This window comes from Amblyomma maculatum, chromosome 2 (assembly GCF_055883805.1).
Source record: "Amblyomma maculatum isolate TAMU_Amacu chromosome 2, ASM5588380v1, whole genome shotgun sequence".
NCBI lineage: Eukaryota > Metazoa > Arthropoda > Arachnida > Ixodida > Ixodidae > Amblyomma > Amblyomma maculatum.
Window position 1 is genome coordinate 76,241,390 of NC_139345.1, and position 21,586 is coordinate 76,262,975.

At 48.4% G+C, this 21,586-nt stretch overlaps 1 protein-coding gene across 1 annotated transcript; it reads right to left on the bottom strand.

Annotated features, from left to right (window-relative positions):
• Positions 1-3,960: 3,960 nt before the first annotated feature.
• On the bottom strand, positions 3,961-18,545 carry LOC146199056 (uncharacterized). The gene is made up of 4 exons (XM_084592026.1): positions 18,518-18,545; positions 17,509-18,110; positions 13,218-13,430; positions 3,961-4,260 (listed from the first exon to the last, which is right to left on the bottom strand). The coding sequence occupies exons 1-4, from the start codon at positions 18,543-18,545 to the stop codon at positions 3,961-3,963; spliced, it is 1,143 nt and encodes a 380-aa protein (XP_084448152.1).
• Positions 18,546-21,586: the final 3,041 nt, after the last annotated feature.

Here is a 21,586-nt window from a genome sequence, read left to right on the forward strand (position 1 = left end):
TTGAGTGGATATAAATGAGTAATCACTCCCATATTACAAGCCTACTCTACCTTGGGGGATTTTCCTAAAATATTCGGCCAGAAACAAGTTTGCGCCTGTCTTCTACGGTTGTGTTCATTGGAGCTTCTATGCTGGGACGTAAAAATGGGAATGTTTGCTCTGTCACGCACAATTGTCTTATAGAATTAAAAAGTTTCCATCATAACGGGTTGTTATAACCCTTCATTCATTAATTTTGACATTCTCTCTCTTTTAGAACGATATCTATTGCCTCAGGGCATCAGAAAGCTGTAATGAAGGGTGATGAAATGATCAAATTCATGGAAAGAGTTTGTTGACTATGAAATCCACTGAAGTGAGAAATGGTGTGGTCCCTGCATCTAGCCAGTATATGCAGTATGATTCCTAGTTAAAAGGCCCGCTACCGCCAGGTGCCTGATACCTGTCGGTCTCAGTTCGGGGCAGTCCCACAGCAAGTGGTGAATGTCGGCTTCAGTGTTTTCGCATTTGCATATCAAACACCTTTGGCGAGGATGTAAATGTTGGAAATGTGGTTATGTCCGGAAGGTGTGCGGGCAATCCCTACCCGGATCCTCCGAAGCGCAACCTCCTCTGCACAGGTGAGACCACGGGGGAGCGTTATCACATGCGGAGGGATAAAAACACGTGTGCGGAAAGAAGAGTAGCTTTGTCCAAATGAAACAGTCGAGGCAATGATGACCCTGGGGTAACGAGGCGGGTCGCTAAATCTGCATATGTTTGAGGAGGCAGTTGATCCCGTCGAGCCTACTCAATAAGTATAGACTGCAGGATACGTGCTGCAAGCTGGTGGATGCCCTGACATATTCCTGGACAGCGGCTGACACGTCAAAGCAACAGAACTGCTTGCAGGGCATCAGTAAATTTGAAAATGTGGGCCGTAGGAGGCGCAATTTTGCTATTGCTATTTATGTTTGTCTATTCTTTTGCGTTTGACATCTCACAAATGAAATTTCAGTGATCCCTGATACCACCCTCAACCATATCTGTCACTGAAATTCAATTGCTCAAATTTCTGTTATTTCTGCCGCGTGCAATTTACGAATCTGTAATCACTGCGTGGTCATGGCAGATCCCGCTTTTGCGCCATTCCTATCAGGGCAACAACAACAGAAACTTAAAGTAGTAGAATCAATAAATATCTGGTTCACCGCATAAACGATGGAAAGTATGAATTTCGCATTTGACTCGGCTGAATGTGGCCAGAAACATGGTTCAGAAAGATAGTTTTCCTGGAGGCCAACTTCCGAAGATCCATCTTGGTGAAAGTAGCTTAATGTCGAACATTTGCTGATATAGAAAATGTATTAAAGGACAAAAAGCATGACTTCAAAACTAATCACACACAAAAAAAATAGGTTTCATTTTTTTTTCGGATAAATTCAAGAACCGTAAGATAGCTCTTTGAGGCTAATTGGGACGAAGATCACACTAGTCAGTGTTTCAGTCCATGGTCTTTAACGTGTCATATTTTAAGTGTGTCATCACATAAATAGCCCACAACGTTGACCGTGCAGCTGGATGGCTCAAACGCCAGCAAGCCAGGTACAAAGCTGGTACTTTCTGGCGATTATAATGATGCTAATTAAAGATTCGACATTGAAAGTGGCGTCTGTCTTGTTTTGGGGTATTTGCAGAAGCATACGTATACATAGTGCTGGCGCATGGTAGGACATATGACGTTTAACATGCCAAATAGACTCAGTCTACGATGGACGCCCGTAGCGGAGGATGCTGGTTACTTTAGACCACCCGGGGTTATTTAATGTGCATGACATCGCACTGTACACGGATGCCTGGTGTTTTGCCTCCATAGAAACGCGGCCACCGTGGTGGGGATATAACTCTGGCATCCTGACTCAGTGGTCGTGTTCTCTGCTGGGGATATACTGCAATGATAGTTTGGGTTTACTCCTGTGCATTTTAGAGTGGAAATGAGCGCATATGGAGGATGAATGAGCCGAGCATCGGAATTGTGTGTGTCGTCGCTCTGGTTGAATAAGGTGTTTCAAGACGTCATCAATGCGGAATATTTCATTAGCGTTTGCTATTGCAACTATCGGAACCCTAGCACCTCACGTTTGAAGCCTCAGCTGAAAAAAAAAAATAACAAAAAGAAACTAACTTGTACCTGGAGGTGGTAGATGAAAATACCGGGAATCGATTGGTCGGCATGATATATAGCGCCACGAGGCCAGATGGCATGTTCGATTTGGAATCATGCCATCTGGTCTCGTGACGTAATGCTGCCCGCCGACCAATCAATATCAGCCTTTGAATCAATTAGCTGCCAGCTTGGCCAGCTCTATCCATATGGAAGGGCGAGATGAGAATCGAACACAACGATCGTGTACCATCGCTCTGACTGGCTATAGGCTGTTTAGTGACGTCACAACCAAGTGGCCTCGCGCGAGTAATTCAACGTTTGATATAGCTCAGCCTGCTCACGATTAGTTACTGATCATGATATTATATTTGACCTTGACTTGACCTTAGAATTAAACTTTGGCCTTGACCTAGTTACGAGCCAAACCAGTAGGATTGCAGCAGACTGGCATTGGCGTAACCGGGATTATTTTTCTCCTTAATCTTTTTTAGGGGCCAGGTTTCTGCAAAAAAAAAAAAAAAAAAAAAATCACCTGAGAGCGCTTCTTCTCGCTTCTGCTTTGAAATTGAGGTGCATATTAAGATTTTAAACTAAAAAAAAGCGTGAAAGCTTACATTTATTTTAGTTATTGCAGAATAGCTATCACTGTAGCCTATAGTACTTGTATTTCGGCATTTTTGTTTTCTATCGCATTTTTGTTATATTCTAACCTAAGCGCGTTCACAGGTAGAACATGTGTGACTGATTGTCAACTTTCGACATCACGCAATATTAAATGGCTGACATATATGGATTTCTTCACACTGTGTTCACCTAAGCAGAACCTCTGAGCTCACCTCTGTACAACCCCTCGCAGCAAACGAACTAAGATCCCGGCTGACTTGGCCCTCTATAGTGTATAGTGCGATAAAATCAGAGCACGTTCCGAATTTGCGTTGTCAGTTGCGGTGGTATTGGGTACTATCCGGTGGAAAACGTCGAAACTCGAGAGCATTGTTATATTGACCTTTGAGTTTAATAAATTCGGGCACGCAGCAGGTCGGAAAAACATCTGCGCTGATCTAGTCGAAAAATGTGAGGACTGCCCACCAGGGTCAGAAATTGGGCAGTTTAATCACCAATTACAGTGCAGATGTAGTCCATGAGAGTCGCGTTGGCAAAGTGTCGGCAAACATCACGTAAAGAACGAAAGCTTTTGCTAATTATTTGAGTCACGTAATACTGGCAGAATCTCGAGGCTGAACTGATAAGACGGCTGCTGCGGTAGGGATGCTGTTGCTGCAGTGACGCGACTCGAAACTGCAGGCACGGCAAATGACTTAAGTCAGAGGCCGCGGAAACGAGAGAGGTGACAACGTCCAAAACACAGTCGTGCGCAAAAGGGCAACAGCCACGCTTGGGCAAGGTCTTTCAGAGCACCATTGAACAGCGCCAAAAGAACAAACACTGAGACAATATGAAGGCGGGACGAAGATACGTTGCTGAACATTGGCAGGACAAGGTCTATAGTCACGTTGCTGCCTTCAGAGTTGCCTTCACGTTGTTGCCTTCAGAGGCACCAGCGAATGATTACTTTTTTTTTTCTTTTTTACTGTGTCTGAGGCCCAGGGCAGTCCCCTCAGGGACAACGTATTACTCATCACGCGCCTCTGCTGTTAGTGTTTTCTGCGCATGTTCGCTTGTGCAGTGCAGTTTTCTGCTCTCCCTCTCTTCCGAGCTCGTCTACTCGTCCTTTTCCTGTGCTGTCATGTCCTCTTTATCTTGCAGCTCTGGACCGTTGTCATATCACCCCGTCCTGCCACTTTGAAACTGTCTTAGAGAAGCCGGACGACCAGCCGACGGTGGCCGTGGTGCGAGCCGTGCTTGAGTGGCACCAACTGGCAGAGGGCGCGCGTGAGCGCGGTGCCCACAAGGGCCAGTAACGAGATAACGAAGAAGGCGCCAGCCAGCGTGTAGAAGATGCCTCGCAGGCGGAGGCCCTCGGCGCGCACCTCAGGCACGCACTTTGAGCCGTCGAAGCGTCGGCCTTCGTAACAGCGGCAGGTGCGGTTGATGCAGCGTGAGTGTTCCACGCTGCACATGCTCTCCGAGTTGCAGGCGCCCATGTAGGTCACCTGCGAGAGAATGAGGGCGCGTTGCGAGTACAGTCTATGCTGTTTCGGTACACCTGTTATCGTTAATCAAATCTTTTATGTTGTTTTATCTCAATTGTTTTTTGTTGCTCCTCCATAAATTACGTTTTGCATTCTTTTTATTGTTGTGAATTGCCTTTCCTCTCGGTAATATCCTCTGTACCCTGAGAGTAAAATAAATAAGTGGTTTGGTTTGGTTTGTGGGGTTTAACGTCCCAAAGCAACTTAGGCTATGAGAGACGCCGTAGTGGAGGACTCCGGAAATTTTGACCACCTGGGGTTCTTTAACGTGCACTGACAACGCACAGCACACGGGCGCCTCCAACGAAAAGCAGCCGCTGAGGCCGGGATTCGATCCCGCGTCCTTGGGAACAGTAGTGGAGCACCGATACCACTGCGCCACCCCGGTGGGGTAATAAATAAGTGAGCACATATAGTGTCCTGGTTATGTACTGTCAAATTTAATAAATAAGTGAGCACATAAATAAATTTGACAGTACATAACCAGGACACTATAAAACGGTGTATACTTGTCTCTTTTTCTGTGTCTGAGGTCCCAGTCGTCTCAGCGACAACGTATTACACGTACTACTTGGGTGCACCCGCCTTTCACAAGTATTAATGTTCACTACCTATAACGTGTTTTTGTTGCGTCATGAAGCCTTCAAAATGCGTTCCTGGTGCGCCTCAGTTAAGACACTAATTAGTATAAATAACTGTAGCGCCAGCTCTCGTGCTGCTGTGATACTTACCCAAAAAAGACCATGAGCGCGCACAATGTGCAGACACGGAAAAATTTATTCAGAAAGAATAAACGAGGCCTATATTGGTCAGCAAAAGATGTCATGGAAGCTTTGACGATCCCGTAAAACGACACTATTTTCCTGTCATCAAGGGAAAAGCAAGCCGCCAAGATGGATTTGTTAGAAACAGAATTCCGATGTATACGATAACATTCGATCGGGTTGTACTAATTTTGTTTCAGGTTAAACAAGCTGAGATGCAAGCTCTTAACGTTAGAGGTGCAGGCTAGATGGTTGTTTATGCTTTCCAGAACAAGGGGAAGGCCGCGAACAAAGACATAATAGGACATGCATGGTGCGGACAACAGCGCTTATTATAGAAATTTACATGTATGATGCGTTGGTTGCGACAGCTAGAAAAAAAAAAAGGCACAATGCGCAAGCAAGAAAAGCTTCTAATAATTATCTTTTGCATGTCTTCCAAGTACGAAAGTTAATTTCCCTATAATATAACAGAAGTAATGCTAACGCAGAGGCCACCAGCAGTGATGATCCTTGGTGTTTCTGATTTCTCTTGCGGTGCTGACCTGCCTGCTTCTGTACATTCCGAATTTGTCACTCCGCCGGGGTGGCGCAGCGGTTACGGCGTTCGACTACTGTTCCCAAGGATGCGGGATAGAATCCCGGAATCGGCGGCCACTTTTCGCTAGAGGTGAAAAGCAAGGCGCCTGTGTGCTGTGTGATGTCAGTGCATGTTAAAGAACCCCAGGTGGTCAAAATTTCCGGAGTCCTCCACTACGGTGTCTCTCATAGCCTGAGTCGCTTTGGGACGTTAAACCCCACAAACCAAACCAACCAAACCATTCCGAATTTGTCGAAAACAGGTTTACGCTTCGTTTTTTTTTGCATTATGAGCAGTCGTCTTTGGAATGAACAATATCATTTTCGTGTTCCCTTAATACATAATTCAGGTGACGCACATCTTGTACCACATTTCCACAAGATGATGAAAGCTCGAAGCCAGTCGTTAACTTGCAAGTTGGGTTCGATATGTTTCGTTTCACATGCACCACTTGCTCCGTCACCGGCTACTACAGCGCTAAACCATAAAGCTTGCGCGGAGCGGAAGCCACTACTCGGATCGTACTTGAACGAAGCCGAAATTCAGAAACCTTTAATCAGACTCGAACACTGTAAAGGGTGCACCTCCGCACATTAGTGTGTACTGCGGCAAAGCCCACAAAACAATCTAAGGGATTGCCAATGTGTTTAACTGGCAAAAAAGAAGAAGAAAATAAGAAACAAGTGCATCTAAGAAGCCTACACTGAATAAGGGAACAAATCAGTCAGGGATGTTTTTGTCTTTTAATTTTAAAGCATTTCGCTGCAAGTTAAAATAAGTCACTTATAGAGTCAGCCCGCTCACTCAATTTACGAATGGGATTGGATTGGATTGATTTATAGGTAGGAAAAGGCGTGTTAACTGTCTCACTTGTTTTCTGTGGACACCTCTACCGCGCCGTAAGGGAAGGGAGGAAGGTGGGAGTGAAAGTGGAAAGAAAGAGGAGCCGTAGTGGAGGGCTACGGAGTGATTTCGACCACCTGGGGATCTTTAACGTGCGCTGACATCGCACAACACACGGACGCCTCTTCGTTTCGCCTCCATCGAAACGCAGCCACCAAAGGTCGGGTTCGAACCCGGGTACTCCGGCACAGTAGTCGGGCGTCTTACCACTGCACCACCCCGGCGGGGCGAGCGCGTCGAACACCGACGTCTAACACCGACTTGACGTCACCCTAATTGAATGAATTAATTTGGTACTTTCAAATTGCGCGCCAATTGCAGTATCTGTCACTCGCGGAATCCCGCTATAATTCTCAAGGTAGACAAGCGGAATTATGAAGAGCATTTCGCGACCCGGGGGGTGGCACCGCAGTACAGCGGTACAGCGCTGGGCTGGGGATCAAAGGGATGGAGGTTCAAATCCCGGATGGAGACAATTTTTTTAATGATGATGGGTTGCACACCTGTTAAGCTTTGCTGGGCAACGCCAGCAGAGCTTGGCGAGGGGGCTGCGCAGCTGACCTTGGATGTGACGTCCCTCGGTGGTGGTGGTGACGAACTTTAAGATGAGCCTTAGCTGTGACATCCTAGGGATGGAATGGCTCTTGGGTGCGTGTAGTGGCCGGAAGGTGACGTTTCCCGGCGACTTCCAAAGCCCAGTCCACCAGCTGCCGTTGGGCAACCGGCTCAGAACTGGACACCGCAGCCTCCCATCGCTCGAGGTTTGTGAGTTGCCATTCGGCAGGTGGAAGATGTTCAGGGCAAGAATAAAGAATGTGAGCAAAATCCGCTTTTGGAGCACCACAGAGGGTGCATTCTGGCGTGAACAGTCCCGGGTGAACAAGGGCGAGGTAGGCAGGGGAGAGGAAATTGCGGGATTGTAGCTGGCGCCACGTCACCTGCTGCAATTTAGTGAGAGACTTGTGTGGAGGTGGATAGGCAAGACGTTGTTCGCGGTAGTGCACAGTGATCTCGTGGTATGTGACCATACGATCTCGAGCGTCACCCCAGGCGTCGGCGGCTCCTGCTCGGCTGACGAAACCTCGAGCAAAAGAATGAGCCGCCTCGTTACCTGGGTGGCCGGCATGGGCTGGGACTCAGAGAAGCTGAATAGGTCGGATAGGAACGGGAGATTAGCTGAGAAGACGGAACGTGGGTTCGGAAACACGTCCTTTCGCAAAGTTCCGGATGGCTGTCTTCGAATCAGTAAAAATGAGGGTCGCCGATGTAGTAGAGATTGCTAAGGCTACTGACGCGTCCTCCGCTTCCGAGGAAGTGGAAGCGATGGCAGTACCTACGGTAAGAAGGTTGGAGGAGTTTGACACTACAGCTAGGGCGAAGGCGGGAGACGATGTGTAAGAGGCAGCATCGACGTAGACGGTCTCCGGCTCTGTGCCATAGTGTTTGTGTAGGGCGGCAGCCCGAGCAGCACGACGAGCCACGTGATGTTCGGGGTGCATGTTCTTAGGTAGGGGGTAAATGGTAAGGAGTTATCGTGTGTGGCGTGGGAGGGAGAAGGTGTGGGCGTAATATCCAGGGGGACGTAGACCGATAGCGCCAAGAATGTGACGGCCGGCTAAGGTGGAGGAGAGCCGATCAAGCTGGGCAGACCGATGAGCCTCGATGAGTTCGGCTAGGGTATTGTGTACGCCCATCTTAAGAAGACGTTCATTCGACGTGTGGCGGGGAAGGTTGAGGGCCGTCTTGTACGCCTGGCGGATAAGGCAGTTGACCTTGTTCTCCTCTACTCGAGAGAGGAAGAGGTATGGTAATGAATAGACTACCCGACTAAGAACGAAAGCATGGATCAGGCGATGGAGGTCGTGTTCCCGCATGCCACTGTGCTTATTAGCGATTCGTCTAATCAGGCGGACTGTTTGTTGAACGGTAACACTGAGCTTGGTGATCGTGGCAGTGTTCTTGCCATTGTTCTGAATAATCATTCCCAGGATGCGAACTCTCTCCACCTCCGGGATTCGGACGGCGCGAATAGTGACCTCGATTCTAGGTGGGGGAGCTTTGCCGATTCTCGCTCTAGGCGGGTGAAGGACCAAAAGTTCAGATTTGGTGGGTGAGCATGCAAGACCGACCCTCTGAGCATGAGAGGTCACCACATCTGCGCCAGCCTGCAGTCTCTCTTCAATGGTTCCCACATTACCTGTGGAGGTCCACAGGGTGATGTCGCCAGCATATAGAGAGTGCGACAGGCCGGGAATGGCTGACAGAGCCTTTGTCATTGGGATGAGAGTAATATTAAACAGAAGAGGAGAGAGCACAGATCCCTGAGGCCTGCCTCGGTTACCAAGGGTAAACACAGGGGAGCAGAGGGAGCCAATGTGATTTCAGCTGTGCGCTGGCGAAGAAAGGCTGATATATATTGATGAATACGATGGCCGACATGTAGGGATGACAGAGCGTCCAAAATGACCGAATGGTGTACATTGTCGAATGCTTTTTCCAGGTCGAGGGCAAGCACCGCGCGCGTGCGTTTCCTGTTGCGGGGGGGAATGATGTCTTCTGAGATCTGCAGCATGATATCTTGAGTGGAGAGGTGGGGTCGGAATCCTATCATTGTGGGGGGAAAGAGGAGTTTATCATCCATGTGTTCCTGGAGACGAGCAAAGATTACGTTCTCGAAGAGCTTCCCGAGGCAAGACGTAAGGGAAATAGGGCGCAGATTTTTGATATCAAGAGGCTTGCCTGGCTTGGGGATGAAATTTATGCAGGCATGAGTCCACTGTGAGGGGAGGGTTCCCGTTCGCCAGCACTGATTGAACAGGTCCGCAACAGCCTCTACAGACGAGCCGTCCAGATTGCGGAGCATCTTATTAGTGACTTTGTCAGCACCGGGGGCTGAGGTGGTTCGGAGTTTGTGCATGGCCGCGCGAACTTCTGCTGGCGAGATATCCGCGTCGAGCTCCGGGTTGGGGCTCCCCGAATACGGGGGAAAAGGCGTGGGAGGGGTTGTGGTTAGATATTGATCTTTAAGGGCTTGGATAAGCGCGTCGTCTGAGAGGGGGAGTTGATGCAAGATGCGTGTGATATTCCTGTGTTGGGTAGCCTTGGAGTAACCCGGGTCGGAGAGATGCCTCAGTAGGGACCAAGTGTTTTTGAGGCCTAAATTGCCACTTATGCGGTCGCAGAGTTGTCCCCATTGTTGATGGGCTAGGTCGCGTGCATGCGCTTCAATCTCGCACACAAGGTTAGAGATACGTCGTTTAAGAGGTCTATTGTGCTTTTGACATAGTCAGCGCCGCTGAAGGCTGGCGTGTGCTTCCCACATATGGAGAAGGCGGCTATCAGCACTCGACGTGTCCTCAGGCTCTGGAATGGTAGAAGTAGCGCGGGCGACATCGCGGGTGAGGGTGTCGGTCCATTCAGAGAGGTCTGTGATGGTGTCCGGGGCCAGCCTCCGTATCTGGCGGAACTTGTCCCAGTTCACCACTTGAACTCCTCGTCGTTTTAGCGGGGTAATTGAAGAAATATTGAGCTCTGTGGAAATTATATAATGGTCACTGCCAAGTGAATTGTTTGTATTGACCCATCGGCTGTCATGGATGTGTTTGCTAAGTGTGAGGTCTGGGCTGGTGTTGTGTTGAACACTTGACTCGATCCGCGTGGGGAACATGGTGTCATTAAGCAGGGAGAGGCCTTCGTCCTGAATGAATGACCATAGGAAGGTGCCTTTACGACAGTTTTTGCGGTACCCCCAGCTGATGTGGTTGGCGTTGAAGTCACCCATTATAAGCAGTGAGTTGTTCGAGCTTATCGATATCGCCTTGCGGAGAGCAGCAAGAAGAGGGGCAGGAGGACATTTGGGAGGGCTGTAGAGATTTAGGATGAAAAGACTGAGTGATTTGCGTGTGCGGGGGAGGAGCTCCAGCAAGAGACCGTCCACGTCGTCTATCTCTAACGGGTGCTCTATCGCAGTTAGATTGCGATGGACTAGTGTGGCGACCCTGGTCTGTGGTGGAGTAGCTGGTTCGTATGTAGTGTAATTACGGAGCTTGACTGACGTTAGCGTTTCCTGAAGCGCAATGACACTGGGGCTGTCGCAGCTGGAAAGGGTCTGTAAGTGAAACTGCAAGTTGTCTCGTTTTGAACGAAACCCCCTTGCAGTTCCACTGCCATGCCTTAATGGTTTGGGGTTTCGCAGCCATTTTGGACAATGACGGAGAGCGCGCAAGATTTAACGGGTGACGTATGACCTCTGGGGGGGAGGCTCGAGAAATTGCGTTTGGATTTGCGCGACAGACGCCTCTAGATTGCTCTGGCGTGTTTCGAGCGCCGCCACGTGGTCAAAAATGTTCTTCATTCACGTTTGACTTTCAGAGCGGAATGTGTTAAGTGTCGCCATCATGCGTTTCTCAAAATCTTGCATGAATGACGTGACCTGATGTACAAGGTTGTCAGTGACTGGCTGGGAAAGGGAATTAGCATCATCAGCGGGCTTCCGCTTAGCGGGGAGCCCACGTGCTGGTGACGTGGCGCGTGAGGAGGAGGTGGAGGGGGTAGAGACAGAGGAGGAATGGGGCATGTTTGGATTTGTCCGGGGTTGCACCACTGGGGGCAATGGCGCTGGGGAGCGTTCACGCCTTAGGAGGATTTGGAGCTGCTCTTTAAGAGCAGCGATTTCGCGACCTTGGGATGATAATTTGGCTCTCAGCTCCGCGTTTTCTTACTCGAGCGAGGAAGGCTGCAGCCGCCAGCTCACCTGGTTTTTAGATGAATCCTGGACCTTTTGGCCTGGAAGTATCGGGAAGGACACGGAACGGCTCCGACTGCGGTCAGTTCTTGAGCGGGAGGAAGAGCGTCGGCGGCTTCGCGACTCCCTGAGACTTTTGGGTGGTGGATTTGGTGGTAGACTTGCTGGAGGCGTTGTCCCAGTATTGGAGACAGGCGTCTTGTTACCGGAGCGCTCGAAACGCACTTTGCACTTGCGCGTTCCTGTGAAGTGCGCTCCGTTGCAGATGATACACTTGGGGGTGCAATCCGGCGTTTCTCTGATGGGGTGCGACGCTACAGCGTGGACAAAGGCGTTCCTTGGGACACACATCAGCACGGTGGCCTGGCTTGCGGCAGTTGGTGCACGCTTCAACTCTCGCCTTGAAAGGGTAACATGCGTAGAGCGTGCCGTAGAAGACAAGCTGTTTTGGAACCTCCATAGTGTCGATGGAGGTAACCAATATGGACTTGGTGCGTCCTAGTTGGCGAGCGTCGGCGATCGTAAAATGCCGGCTAGCGTTCAGCGCCACAAGGTCGGAGAAGATTTCTTCTTGGGTCTGGTTATAAACTGCGTTGTAAAGTATCCCCCTGACAGCGTTGTCAGGGGCAGCGACGTATGTTTTCACCGGGTACTGTTGGTCGCGAAGTCGCAGTTCTTGAATCTGGACATAGCGCTTCATTCGGGCTTCTAAAGGCGTACTTACGGTGAATGAGTTGTTGTCGGTCGCGGCATACGGTATACGCGAAGCTCGGCTCCGATCCTCGCAGTGAAGCTTTTCACTTCAAAAAGTACAAGGTATAAAGGTCCACTAACAGGCATTCCTCACGTATTCTGAAAAGCCCCCCCCCCCCCCCCCTTCCCCCGCTTCAAGATTATTGAGACATTTATCAACCCACTCGCCGCGGTGGCGCAGCGGTTAAGACGCTCGACTGCTCTATTCAAGGGTGTGGGATCGAATCGCGATCGCGGCGGCCGTTTTTCGATGGAGGCGAAAATCAAGGCGTCCGTGGGCTGTGCGATGTCAGTTCACGTTAAAGAACAACAAGGAGTCGAAATTTCCAGTCCTACACTACGGCGGGGTCGTCGTGCCTCTTACCTAGTGCCCGCCCTAGTCCCCAATCTATATACTGCACTCGTAAACTCCCGAGAAGTTCACGCCTGGAGACCGACGCCAGCAACATTAAATGCGGAAAAAGAAAAACAGGCACGACGCCTGACTACTGTGCCGGAGTACCCGGGCTCGATCCCCCTCGCGGTGGCTGCGTTTCGGTGGCGGCGAAATGAAATGTCATCCGTGTGCTGTGAGATGTCAGTTGTTGTTGTGGCTGTAGGAAGAAGGAAAAGAAAATGCACGGGCCTGCTACTGGCTCTGTAGCTGAGCTACCTCCGCTGCCTTGTGCAGACAGAAGAGAAAATAGAGAAGAAAGAAAAGGAAGAGTGAGAGAAAGACGCGCGCCGCTTCAACAGCCGTCGTACATCACCGAAACGGTGGCGGATGCAATGACGGCCTACAACAGAAAAATTCTGTAACAGGCTAGCCCACGCCGCAAGCGGCGGTGACCTACCTGTCCCAGCCCGCTCAGGGGAGTGACCACGTTAAAAATCCCCAGATAGTCGAAATTACTTCATAGCCCTCCACGATCGCTCCTCTTTCTCTTTTTTCCACATCACTCCCCCCTCCCTCCCTTCCCTTACGGCGCAGTACAGGTGTCCACAGAAACAAGTGTGACAGATACAGCGCATTGCCCTTCCTGTAAACCAATTATTATTATTATTATTATTATTATTATTATTATTATTATTATTATTATTATTATTATTATTATTATTATTATTATTATTATTATTATTATTATGAAAAACCTAAACTTATAACATGCATTGCCGCACTGAAACGTATCCTCACCTCTTGCACGCACTGTCCCAGCCGGTACTCGGCGCTGTACGAAGGGCGGCACACGCAGCGGCCTGCGGCGCCACACACGGCGTTCGGCTCGCTTCCTGCCCGGCAGTCGATGTCGGTGACGCAGCGAGAGCCGAGGCCCGCGTAGTGCTTCAGGCACGACGCCCGCGCAGCCGAGTAGTACGGGTAGCCGCGCGTGCAGAGGCAGCGGCGAACCTGTGCGAGCGTTTCCACGCAACAAACATTGTAGACGTTTAGAATATGCGAAGGAAGCCACCAGTTCCAGCATTTAGTTAGCAGCGGGTTGAGCCAATTCTTAGTTTGACATAGATACACTTGTTATTCCGGGTGCCGAAACAATTCGCTGACGATGCAGGCACTCTTAAAAAAAAAAAAAATGAGCTGTAGATATTACGACTATTCTACTAGCGGGATTGTTTTAGCCACTAGCAGGAACTAAAGTCGGCTGGGTTGGGTTGTGGGGTTTAACGTCCCAAAGCGACGCAGGCTATGAGAGACGCCGTAGTGGAGGACACCGGAGATTTTGACCACCTGGGGTTTTTTAACTGCACTGACCTCGCACACTGACACTGACAACTGCACTGACATCGCACAGCACACGGGCGCCTTGCATTTCGCCTCCATCGAAAAGCGGCCGCCGAGGCTGGGATTCGATCCTGCGTCCTTGGGACAGCAGTCGAGCGCCGTAACCACTGCGATTAAAGTGATTATGATAGGGTTTGGTGATGTCAGGAAGGCAGATTAAACATTACAGTGCTAAACGGTGCGCGTTTACTATTATACCGCTTTCAACATGGATACAGCTGAAAATCCCCCAGTATTATAACTAAAGCGTTGCAGTGACATTTAGCAGAACGTTTCTGCGAAGTCGTGGAATTTGCAGTGAGTAAAATAAAAAGCAATGCGCATTCACTTATGGGCGACTTCAATGACATGCTCGAGAAGCAGCAGAGAAGCGCGCGCGCGCACACACACACACACACACACACACACACACACACACACACACACACACACACACACACACACACACACACACACACACACACACACACACACACACACACACACACACACACACACACACACACACACACACACACACACACACACACACACACACACACACACACACACACACACACACACACACACACACACACACATGAATACTTACATACATACAGGGTGTTTCAAGTAACTTGAACCAAGGATTTAAAAAAAAAACGAAGCAATGCAGTTGGCTGAAGCCAACGTCATATTGTTCGTCGCCATGTACTGGTCCTCGGAGTAATTTTATATTCCCCTCAACTAGCTAATTAACTAATATGAATTATTGCTAAAGAGGAATGTATATAACAGTTGCATCTTACCTGTACTCACCTATGGCGCTGAAACGTGGAGACTAACCAAGAGAGTTCTACTTAAGTTGGGGACAACCCAGAGGGCTATGGAACGAAAAATGATAGGGGTAACATTAAGAGGTAGGAAGCGTGCAGAGTGGGTCAGAGAAATGATTCAAGTTGCTGACATTCTAGTGGAAATCAGAAGAAGAAATGGACATGGGCAGGACATGTAGTGCGAAGAGAGGATAACCGATGGTCGCTTACGGTGACAAACTGGATTCCAAGGGAAGGGAACCGTAGCAGGGGGCGGCAGAAAGTTAGGTGAGCGGATGAAGTTAAGAAGTTCGCAGGGGTCAAGTGGATGCAGCTAGCACAGAACCGGGTTAAGTGGAGAAATATGGGAGAGGCCTTCGCCCTGCAGTGGGTATAGTCAGGCTGATGATGATGATGATGATGATGATGATGAATTATGCAAAATCTTTATTATTGGCTTTAGGGGGGCCTACATTAAGTTTTAGAGAGGGTTAAGATACAACCGACCCAGTTTTTTCTACTGACGTACCACCTACGTGATCATTTTTTCGGCATTTAAACAAAGCCCGCGAAATATGAAAAAATACCCCGTGACCGCGGTCTTGCGCTACCGTATCCAAACGCGTTTTGAAGAAAGAAAGCGTGCACGCTCGCCATCTCTAAATGAGTGGCTAACGCCATTGCCAGCATAGCATCGAAACGGCCTATATATATATATATATATATATATATATATATATATATATATATATATATATATATATATATATATATATATATATATATATATATATATATATATATATATATATATATATATGAAGGAAAGAAGCCAACAGTCGGCGAGGCCAAGGAAAGCGTTGGGGAAGGCACTTTTTTTTATGTTTGCTTAGATAATCACAGAAATCAGTAATGTAATCTGTTTAGGGGAAAGATAATTAAACACAAAGTAGAAGAAAAAACAACGTGCCGATGGTGGGAACCGAACCCACGACTTCCCCAACGCTTTCCTTGGCCTCGCCGACTGTTGGCTTCTTTCCTTCATGTATTTTAACGAGCACCCTCATTTCCCCTTAATTGACCTGCTTATATATATATATATATATATATATATATATATATATATATATATATATATATATATATATATATATATATATATATATATATATATATATATATATATATATATATACAAAAAGTATTTATAAGTACGAGTGTGAAGAATGAGGGAAAACGAGTTAATGGAGAACACTTTAGTAATCTGCGATTACCTGATGATATTGCCTTACAAAGTAACTAAAGGAACAAATTGCAGAACATTGGCGACGATTCAGATAAGCAGAGCAGGAAAAGGAGATCGGTGGGCCTGCTAAGTTAATGCTCAGGAAACTGAAGTAATGTTCAATACTTTCAAAAAAGAAAAGCAGTTTGCGAATGACAGCGAAGTGTTGCAAATGGCAAGGTAAAACAACTACTTTGAGCAGTTGGCGGCCTCGCATGTGGACTACGAGAGCGAAATAATTAGGGCAATAAGTATGGGTGGAGCACGGTTGCAGGGGCTCTCAGCTGATGAATAGCAGTTACCATTTTTTTCTCATTCTTGTGAACACGCATGTTCCCAAGACCTGCCTCAGCCCATTCAGAGAAGTTAACAGCGTTTGTAAATAAACGTGTAAATATTTCAATATATCAGTAATTCGATATATACAGACGTTAACAACGAAGTTTATCTACAACTAAGAAAGAAGCAAAAATACATTGCCTTGACAAGCCTCCAGCAGCGGCATGCCACTGTCCGGTGTGCTGGCTCTCTAGTTATTGCTAAGATAGTCTGCTGCGCACCGAAGCTGCAAACGATGGTGCTTCGAAACCAACCACTGGTTATGGTGATGTGGCTAATGATATGACCAACGCAATGAAGTAATAGAGGTGAGGGACGCCACTAGGCCTTATTTAGGTTGACCATCTTCAAGAAAACCCAACGTTCACATGGTCACGCGTTTTCTAAGCTCTAGAGCTGCCAACACGAGCCCAAGACCGCATGGCCAACTCTCCTCCGCTCTCGTGAAGTGATCGCAGCTATGCCTATTGGTATACTGAATATGTTCCGCCCAACACGAGTTCAATTAGCAGAAAGGATATATTGCTAAACTTTTGCACGAACTTTTGAACAACCCGGTTTTACCTTTCGATATAAATAATTATTCGATAATCCCCCGCTCGATATTTTCGGGCTCGGCTATACACTACTTACACAGCTCAATGCAATGAAGGTGTCGCCATTACCGGCGGATATTGCAAGGAAAATGTGAGCATAAGAATTTCGTTTTTTCTCCAACAAATCGCTGAAAGGGGAGAGGCGCCACATCGCTATTCAGTTAAATAGGGTTGCAACCCATCCCTTTCGGCAAGGCCATCAAACGTTTTTATCCAGAGAGATGTTTCAATGAAAATTTTTCAGAAAAGATGCGCACATCCCCGAGAAAACTGTAAATTAGCAATATTCCCTTAGTCAATTCAAGTTCGTCGCGTCCTTGACAGAAAGGATGGTTACTACAGTTTTGAAGTGAACGGCGTTGCAACACATGCCGCTGGAAGTCCACGATGTAAAAAACCGAGGTCGATGCGCGGATTTCACTTGCGAAATCGGCCGTTGATGAGAATACATGCGTTTTGTTTATGTCTGCCTTATTATCTTATATCACCTTGTGCAATCTCGGTATTCGGTGAAAATGTCTATTTCTGATTAGAACGCGGTACCCTACCGTTGCAGCCCCCCTGAATCTGTTCTCAGCGCGCTATCAAAGAACAGCTGATTATTTGCGCTTGGCACTGCATGACTGCCCCGTTTAAACTTTGAGTTGAGCAAGGATGTCCACGTCTTACCACACCTGCGTCGTAAGATCGGCGTAGCAGCTCGAATTTCCGTCCACGCACTGGCTCTGGTGGGTGCAGCTGCCGTTGTGCGAGAAGTGCACCAGGTGGCTGCTGTCCGAACTTACGTACGGCGAGGACAGCCGCAATCGCCGCTCTCCTCCGGTGCCGTTCCCTGAGACGAGGCAGCTCACGCGACCAATCTTGAGTCGCTCGGCTCGCACTTCGAGCACGGTGTACGCCCGCTCCTCGGAGCGCAGCGCGCGGTCCTCTCCGTGGTGCACGGCGACGCGAAACGGCTGTCCGGCCGAGAACTGGTCTGCATCGACGCGGTCGCCGTCCGCGAACCACTGAAAGGAGGCTGCCCAGGCCACGGGCGCGGAGCACGTGAAACGCATGACTGAGCCCGGAGTTGCATGCGGGCTCGACGTCGTTAGCCACGCGGCTCCGGGGGCGACGGTGGTCGTGGTGTCAGCGGCCGAAGAACAGTGGCTTACCGTGGGAACAAGCAAGTACAACAGCCACAGTCCGTGAACCTCGTTTTCGGCTCGCATGTGACGGTCAGTCTCGATACCTCCAGATGGTGGTGTACAGCGGGACAGCTGATGATGTTGTTGTCCTGGGAAAGATGATGCACAGCGAGAGGTTGTTTTTGTTGATGTTCAATGTAGGGAAATGGCACGTACGCACTCCGAGGAATCGGTCAGGTCTTGAATGGTGACGTCTTAACACCCAGAAAAAAAGCTCCTTCTGTACTTTCTTCTTCCTACTCTTCTTTGCATCAGATGCTCGTTAACCAAAATAACTAATGATGCTGATGCTGATGCTGATGCGGCCATTCCCCTTTGTATCGGGGGATCACAAAGTTCTGGATCAGGCCAGGAGAAACGGGTAGACAAAATTGAGGAGTGAGAGAAAATTTTATGCTAAATGTTCAGTCAAATAGTCCGAAGAACTACGCACTCAGATGATGATGATGATTATTATTGTGAAGATGATGATGTCCTAAGCCGTAATGGCACTTACCCACAGCGGGGAATTGGCCAAGATGCATTGCAGATACTAAGCACTAGTGGACAAGGAGTGGAGTATGTGGATGACTTTGTGCCTTAAACTAGAATTCGAATAAAAAATAAAAAGCTGAAAGAAAGAAAGCAATGGATTTTCAACATAGCAGAGGAAGCTACCTGACTCGTGAACAGCATAGCAGACTTGTTTCAAGATCTATTCCTTGTACCGAATGACGGGAGAATCTGAACAGATGGACGAAGCCTTAGTCGAGCGAGGGAAATCTCCTACAATAAATTCTATAGAGAGAAGCGAACCGCCGACAAGAGAGGAAAAAGTGATCTATGCACTCAATTTCGCCACAAGACTCACAAATGTTAATCATTGATAACCCCGATCGACATAAATAAATATTTAGTCGCGGTGTTCTGTAGTGCAGAGGGTCATGTACACCTTACATTGCTTTAACTGCACATCCGCACACTCCAAGGACATTTCAAGTGATGGGAATACGCGGCATCAAGGAGAGGAGGCTCATGGCTTAGGTAGTGGAGACGATGGAAGCGTTGAAATCGTGTTATTCTTAAGTAGGCAGTATTTAGGACGAAATGAATAGCTCATCAAGTGCAGTGCCATAGTGCTGAGGGACTCATTGAAAGCGAACTTCTGTAATATGCGGCGGAATAAAAAAATGAAATGAAGGGAACGGCTGAGTGGAGTATCCTTCGAGTTTGAGAGCGCTGTTCAGACGGAGATTTGTCTGAAAGTGTAATAACTTGAGATATATTGCACGGAATCTTTATTAAAGCCAACTGAATGGCCAGAAACACAGCGACAAAAATATGGCTATAATCAGGGGCCTGAAATGAATAACTCCAATCAAGGACCCTGCCTCTTTATTTTGCTGGGTGGCATCTGCACAAACGGCAATATGGCTAGGAAAATTACCAAAATACTCATCTGTAAGCCCATTTAATGCATTGGCAGGGTAATGTTAGCATTCCCTGGGATGGTGTCGTCAAATGCGAATACAGTATTAGGCCTTCGAAGGTTAACTCGTACTAAATAATTTATTGATACAGAAATTTTTAACATCAGGGAATTAGTGAACACAACCTGAATGAGCTTATACTAGATCTAATATTATCAGAGCAGACAGATGGGTTCGATGTAATTATGGGATTAGCCAATAGAGAAACAGGTTCCAAACACCTGAAAACGTTCGCACAATAAGAAGCTAAAACCGCAAATTTAGAATTGGTACCCGCGCTCCAAGTAAAGCACAACATTAGCCACTGCGTTTTTTCTAGCTTGCGTCTCTCCAAAAGAAACAGAGGTTCAAGCTTGTTTCTTGGGTACCCAGAAAAAGAGAACGAAGCCGAATTCAAACACTGACCGCATGTAGGTGTTATAAAGAGCATAGTGTCCTGACGCATAGCGTATTTTCGTTGATTTTCGCCAACCAGCTAAAGGCACCCTCACTTTTAAGCACAGTGCCTCTAATCTGGGGTCGTCAGTCTAACTGCGGGTTGTATATATAAAGCTTATTCTCGTGACGTCATTGCTGCTCTGATTCATTTATTGGAAGGTAAAGGCGCGGTAACTGCCTCACTTGTTTTCTGTGGACACCTCAACCGCGCCGCAAGGGAAGGGAGAAAGGTGGGAGAGAAAGTGGAAAGAGAGAAAGAGGAGCCGTAGTGGAGGACTACGGAGTAATTTCGACCACCTGAAGATCTTTAACGTGCGCTGATTTATTTATAGGAAGGGAAAGGCGCAGTAACTGTCTCACTTGTTTTTCTGTGGACACCGCAACCGCGCCGTAAGGGAAGGGAGGAAGATGGGAGTGAAAGTGGAAAGAGAGAAAGAGGAACCCTAGTGGAGGGCTACGGAGTAATTTCGACCACCTGGGGATCTTAACGTGCGCTGACATCGCACAGCACACGACGCCTCTCGTTTCGCCTCCATCAAAACGCAGCCGCCGAGGTCGGGTTCGAACCCGGGTACTCCGGCACAGTAGTCGGGCGTCTTACCACTGCACCACCCTGGCGGGGCTAACGTGCGCTGACTCATGGCACGCACAACGCAACATGAGAGAGAGAGAGAGAGAGAGAGAGAGAGAGAGAGAGAGAGAGAGAGAGAGAGAGAGAGAGAGAGAGAGAGAGAGAGAGAGAGAGAGAGAGAGAGAGAGAGAGAGAGAGAGAGAGAGAGAGAGAGAGAGGGCCTACGGCGAATCAGGGTACGGCATCGCTTAAATCCGAGTTCTGGTTGGACGGCGTTCCAAACGGCGTCTCAATTATCCACAAAGCAGGGACACGGCCGCTCAATGGAGGCGCACTTGGTGCGGCCCGTCGCGTCGCGCCTCAATGGCTGGGGAAGCGCGTATTGGGAGAAGTTACAGTTTCCGCCGTCATTCTCCGCGGGGGCGCCACCACTCCGGGACAAGACGCCGCCGGCACGGACGAGCAGACGACGCGGAAGGAGCGCGCTGGCTGGGTTGGCGCGTGTTATCGTTTTGACTACTCAGCATAACAGCGTCCTAAGCGTATGCAGCACCATGCCAGGCAACTGCTGTGTGCCGCTGTGCACCACGAAAGCAAGAAAAGATTGGTTACCATGAGTTCCCGTGCGATTCACAACGTCGAGCAGCATGGCTGAAAAACATATCTCGGGAGGGCTAGGATGGAAAAGGAAGCCGGTGGGAGCCGAGTGACAAGTCACTGGTATACTCACTACACTTCACAGATGACGATTACAGGAAGAACATAAAACTGAAGATCCTGCTTCCTTCAGCTGTCCCCTCCGTGTTCCCGAACTGCCCATATTACAAGTTAAGTTACTCACGCGGGCTCATGTTGAGCCAAACAACCTTGAAAAAATTAACGCGCGCAGGTCAATAGCTTTATTTTCCCCACTTGTTATAGCTACACTTTATTTCCTCCTGGACAACCCCCCGTGTCATCCTGAAGCATGTGTGTTTCAAGATAGCTGCGCCACGATCACTTTTATGACGATGATATCAAAATGGTATGCCTTGCCCAACATCGCATAAGTGAAGCCATGGAGACACCAAGAGGAGCCGCTCTATTT